Raw genomic sequence first — 6,000 nt, forward strand, 5'->3', positions numbered from 1 at the left:
TATCACTAACCTCCACTGTCCCTCACCGGCAGCAACAAGATCCTGCAGATGACCCACATCCGTGTCCTTACGTGCGATTATGTAACCCACATTACTGACTTGAGGTCATTCAGGTTCCCAGTGTCCCCTGGGCGACCTGATGAACTGGATTTACCAGCTAGCTGGTCAGCAGCCTTTGTTTCTGGCACGCCTTCCAAGAGTTTGTCTATATTATACTCTCTCTCTCTCTCTCTCTCTCTCTCTCTCTCTCTCTCTCTCTCTCGGTGACCTTAGACACCACCCCCAAAGAATGCCCACTTCTCTTTTATTCGGAAGAGGAAACGGCAGGGCCAACAGCTGTAGGAGCAAGCACCTTTCCTTTAAACACTTTTGTCTCCACACGAAACAAAACAACAACTTGAAAGTAGAGTCAGAAAAAACGAAGCTGATTCTTCTGATGCCCTGTTTGGTGGGGTTGGGTAGGAATGGGGGCCATAGCTGGCTGTGGGCTCTGGAAGCGCTTTTCCAAGAAGATGAGGCAAATACTGTAACCTTTATTTTGACATCAGGAACAAGGAGCCTTCCTTCTCTGGGCCCCTAGTTGCAGAGATCTGTCCTTACCCAGCCTTTCAGAAAGGGTCATTTGCTCAGCTTTTATTTCCTCAGCATGCTTTGCCACATTCATTCTGATTTCACAAAAAAGTGTTGCTGTTTTGTTTTTTTAAATGGAAAGAGACCTCCCTGGGATAACAAAAGTTCATTTCAATGACGGAGAGAGCAAAGGGCAAAGAGCCACGTCTTCGCTGCTCTGCAGCTGGATGACTGAAAAGGCGGATTGGTTTTTTTGTTCCCAATAAGTCTCTTAAAAACCTTCTGTCCGTTGATTCCTTTGTCCTTTCACAGCAGGGGAAGGCGAGCTGAGTGGACAGACCTTAACGTTTAATTCACAACCCGCTTTAACTACTGACCATTAAACACCAGAACTCTGAATTGTGAGTGGAGAAATGACATTGACCTTCCATAGCAAAGAACTGGAAAGCCTTTGCTGCCCCTCCCCCTGTCTGCCCTCCTCACACACACACACAGGCGCAGGACGCAAAGGCAGCCTCCATCTAAAGCCTTGCTCTAAGAAGGTGGGAAGAGCCTCGGGCAACCAGATCAAAGACCTCAGCATGGCCCGGGGCTACCGGTGGAAGGCCACATTATTCTAAGCTGGTGCTTACAGTACCTGCCTGGGGCTTTTCTTGGAGTTCACCAGACCAGGGGGTGACAAGAGCTGCAGAAGAAGGAATCCTTTTAGAATCTGTGCGCACTAAATATAAGTCAAAGGGAAAATGAACTCCTCTGGGGGAAACCATTTGTGTTTGGGGATGATAAAGAAAGAGCCTCTAGATACTCAGAGACCATTTCAGGAAGGTCAAGGGTCTGGATGTCTCTAGGTGTCTCTGACTGAAGAGGCCAAACAGAGCAAACAGCAGCAACGAGGCAGTGGGCACTGTGATGGCATTAACGAGACAGCAACCACATGACTTCCTTGTTCTACACACACACAAAGACTTGAAGCATCACCATTTGAGGAAAACGCACTTGGGGAATCTGTGTGCTGTGCCGCAGATTTGCAAGAATATTACCACACAACAGGTGAATGGGTTTCAGAAAGAAACAGCCTAGTGCGTACCCACTTGGTAGGCTGGCCGATGAGCAGCAGCAGGAAGGCCTTTTTAACAAGGCAGGCGGGTGCCACTACACCCTCCCGGGCGGGCGCTCCACCTGCCCTGGGCCAGCAGTGCTCTGCGCTTTCGCCTGCTGCTGCCGCCGCCCCGCGGCTAACTCCTCCAAGCAAATGCAGAGGTGCGAAGGGCTCTGCATAGGTGAAAGGACTTCAGAGAAGAAAGCCGAAGCACTTTGGGAACCCAGGCTTCTGAAGGATCCGGGTGAAGCAGCCTCCAGCTCTGTCCGGGCTAGAGAGCGGAGGGCTGGACAAACAGCTTTCCCCTTCCCAAGCTGTTTACAGCTTTCTGAGTGGAGCTAATGTTGACTTCACTGATTGCTGAATAATGAGAATCAGATGTGCCTTTCCAACAAGACTGGGAATGAAGGTGATATTAAAAATGGGCCCCCAACCTAGCAATCTGCTCCAAATTTCTTAAACTAGGGGCCAGAATGCCCCCCCCCATTAGAAACAAATAAAAATCTCCTTTGGAATAGTATTTTCCTTCAACCGGGGTGGGGTGGGATGCATCCTTTGGCTAAAGCTTTACTAGGGGAGGTGGCTGGCCCTAGCTAAGAGAATTCTGTTACTGAAAAGGAAGCTTGTGGCCAAGTGGAGGTCCCTGTGTGAGCAGGCCGGTCTGCAGGGGATGGCCCTCAGCTGCTCTGTGGTTTCATGAATCTTCCCTTCTGTCTTTTCTCCCTAGAAAGTTGGACAGAAAGCTTCCAGCCCAGCACAATCCTGAGTGCATGGTAAATATTTGTTCAGCGAACAACTGTGGGAACACAAGCCCAAAGCAGCTTCGCACGCGCGCTACCTTTAATGAAAACATCAGTTCAGCCATTGTTCGGAAAGCAAACATCTATTGGTGGGGTGTGAGGCTCACTCGCAGGGTGTGGAAAGCTGCTGCCTTCTACAGGAGCTGAGGAAGTCAGACAAAAGCGGCCTGCGGTGGGGGTGGGGAGGAGGACGGGAGAAGCCACAGAAGCCTGGGCCTTGGACAGCGGCTCTAGCCTTTGGCCCCACACATTGCCAACCTGTAGAGCTGGGGATCGTCCTGTGCGACGAACCAGACTTTGGGGATAAAAGAAATCAGATGAAGAACGCTGAGTGTTTGGTTGCTGCCATGAAACATGAGAGAAAGGGAGAATAAATAACAAAACAGCCTTATTCACAAATACTATGAGAAACACATAAAAACAATGAAGGAAAAGCAAAAAGTAAGTGGTGACTGCCACACACATATAGGCCACTTCAGGGGACAATTCGGGATCTGAATTAAAAGCATATTAACTGGTCTGAAATTACAGTAAATTATCTGCTATGTATTTATGCACATTCAGACCCCCTCATTGAGTCCTTTCTAATTGTTTGGGCACTGCTGTGCTTACAGCACAAGAACAAGAAGCCTCAGGAGGGACCCAAAGACTGTTGTATCAAATGCCTCATGAGTCCTTAAATGCCAAGAATGAGGCTCACTCTGGCTTGCTCAAAGAGGCTTCAAACATTTTCATTTTGCTATGGAAACTGCTCTAACTTGAGATGTGGAAAAAGGCCTGGAAATCTTGGCTCAAGAAGTGTGTGTAGACACGCCCTTAGAGAGCAGGAGATGAACTCCTCTGTGAAAACACTGCCCTCCAAGCTTCAACAGCCTCAGCCTGGACCCAACTCTGAGCCAGAAGTACTGCCTGCAGGTGAGGCCCTTCCTACTGTGCGCCAGGAAGATGAGCCAGTGCCACCCAGGGAGGGCGTCACAGAGAAGAGCTCCGGAATTTTCTGGAAAGCTTACTAAAGAAACAAAACAAAGGAAGAAAACTCCTCTTGGCCAGAACGAGGGAACTATTTTACTAGTTTAGTTTTTTCCTATAAGCTTCTCTAGAGAGTTCCAGGGAGAGATGTCCAAGAATTTGTTGTGTTTTTTAATCATTTTGGGAAAAGGAGCTGCAAACTCCAGCTATCCTTACAGAGAAAAATGCACATTCCATTCATTCTGGCCTCGTTAGCATTCCTCTTCATTGCTCTCAAAGACTTCATCAGGGATAAAGTAAATAAAATAAAATAAAATATTCTTTAGAAAACAAAAGCCAGTCTGTGCAGGGTAGAAATGGCAGCCTTGTGGGATGGCATCTTACTGTGGGCAGGACTTCCAATGAAGCTGCAATTTTACACTCTGAGGGCAAAAGTGTCCACAGGCACCAGCTCTACCATTATGGGAAGGTAGCCTGTCGCCCAAACAGCATCCTTCCCCCACGTTCCGGGCTCAGCCTGCCGTGCTCGATAGACCTCAGGGCCATTGGTTATTAGCTATGTGTGTAACCTGAAGCTGCAAGTCAGAAGCAGGAAAACCATTTCAACACCCACAGTCCCTCTGCTGCGCCCTCACCTTAACTACTCTGAGAAGTGGGTTCTCTTCCCTCTACTTAACGTTTGCCCCTAACAACAAAATAACAAGGCTCCAAGCATGCATATATGTCAACAAAGAGAATCAAGAGGAGATAAGAGGACAGGACTGACAACCCAGAGGGGCAGCAGAGAGATTTGGAAATCCAGTCAGTGGCCCTCTGAGGCATGCCTAAGGGTAGGCCAAGGGCACTTAAACCATTTCTGGAGTCTGGCTCAGAAATAAGTCTAGACCATTCTTTCCTTGGTAAAGTGAGAAGATTAAAGTCAAACTCTACTTTCCCTTCCGTAAGACAGCTAAATAGAGGGGATCAGGCCTGATTATCACTGTGAGGAAAGTCAGCCCAGGTGAAAATCCAGAGCCAACGGTCTGATGGCTTAGACTCTGGGCCTTCCATCTTCGAAAGTGCCCCCTGGAGGTGTTCTGAGGAACAGCCAGTCATACAGCTGGTGTCAGCATTATCCTCACCCTGAGGCTTTAATACCTGACTGACTGGCACTTTTTGCATTGGAGGCTACTCTTTGGAACTTGGATTTTAGAAGTCAGCCAAACACACCAGAGCTGAGCAATGGACACAGAGTCTGGGGTGCATGATGGTTGAAGCCAAGACAGTTACCATGGAAGATGAATCATCTTCCCCAGTTATCGGACTCTTGGACACTTCCCTAAAATGCTGACTGGAAAGATAAGGCTGCACCAAGAACAACCCTTACAATACATTTACAGTGGGAGGAAGCTCTCTTAGCTAGTCAAGTGGCCTTTGACCTTGGGTTTTCCATTAAAAAAAAAAAAAAAAAAAAAGCCTGTGAAAAGAACTTCCCCCAGAGCTCAGGAACGAGTGGCCACCCAGCCGGAGGCCTCCAGAGCGTCCGGGCTCTGACACTTACCCTTAGCCTCTCCTCTGTCCTCGTGGACTGCTTACAGTCGGGATGCCACACGGTAGAACCTGGAAAGACACAATGCACACTGATAATAAAGGCAAGGGAAAGAGGGTGTGGCCCTGAGGAGCGGACCCTCCGCAGACCCCTCTATCCCAGCCCAGGAGACCTACGACCCGGAGTCAGCTCTGCTCTCTGGTGAATTCTGAGCTTGCTCTAACAGTGCAGGGCCACAGAACAGGGCCTGAGAGTACTCCTCCAGAAGAGAGGCTTAGCTCGTAACAGGATTACTTTGTTTGTTTTTTAAAACATACCATTGTTCTTTACAGATAGGACCTGAGTGCCTATTGCCAGTTCCATTTGATTTCAGAATGAAAAACCATGTTTATATAACATCAAAACACCCAAGCCACTTAAAAGAAGTAAAGGCAAACCAACAGACTATGTCCAGGCACAAGACCTACCGAGGTTTTCATTCAGCCATTTCCACAGCTGCCCACACTTAGATGAGAAATCAAATCAACTGACAAAGTTGTTAAAGCTGGTTTATAAATCTTTTAACTTTTTAATTAACTAAAACAAAGTAAAATCCTTTGGTTTAAACTAATGATGTAATTACTTAGGTGTCACTTCCTGTTCCTGCTTCCATGATCTCCCTTTCTCAGACCATGAAGGACTTCTATAGATGGTACAAGTATCAAAGAATTAAATATCCTGGGGCTGGAGAGATGGCTCAGAGGTTAAGAGCACTGCCCAAGGTCCTGAGTTCAATTTCCAGCAACCAGATGGTGGCTCATGACCATCTATAATGAGATCTGGTGCCCTCCTCTGGCCTGCAGGCACACAGGTAGAATACTATATAAATAATAAATAAATCTAAAAAAAGGAAAAGTCCTGAAGCCCTTGTCTTTGGACCCCATCACCAGCATTGGAGCCCTTGTCTTTGGACCCCATCACCAGCATTGAAGCCCTTATCTTTGGACTCCATCACCAGCATTGAAGCCCTTGTCTTTGGACCCCATCACCAGCAT

General features: G+C 47.7%; 1 protein-coding gene across 4 annotated transcripts in view; it reads right to left on the reverse strand.

Moving 5' to 3' along the window:
• Positions 1-6,000, reverse strand: part of Ablim1 (actin binding LIM protein 1) — a 221,084-nt gene that overhangs the window by 36,293 nt on the left and 178,791 nt on the right. For all 4 annotated transcript variants that reach the window (XM_055591552.1, XM_055591551.1, XM_055591549.1 and 1 more), the window contains exon 8: positions 4,979-5,037. In XM_055591552.1, the coding sequence (XP_055447527.1) occupies positions 4,979-5,037 (59 nt within the window). The remainder of the gene's footprint in view (positions 1-4,978; positions 5,038-6,000) is intronic.

The sequence above is a fragment of the Psammomys obesus genome, unplaced genomic scaffold (assembly GCF_907164565.1).
Source record: "Psammomys obesus unplaced genomic scaffold, mPsaObe1.curated_primary_1811, whole genome shotgun sequence".
Classification (NCBI taxonomy): Eukaryota; Metazoa; Chordata; class Mammalia; order Rodentia; family Muridae; genus Psammomys; species Psammomys obesus.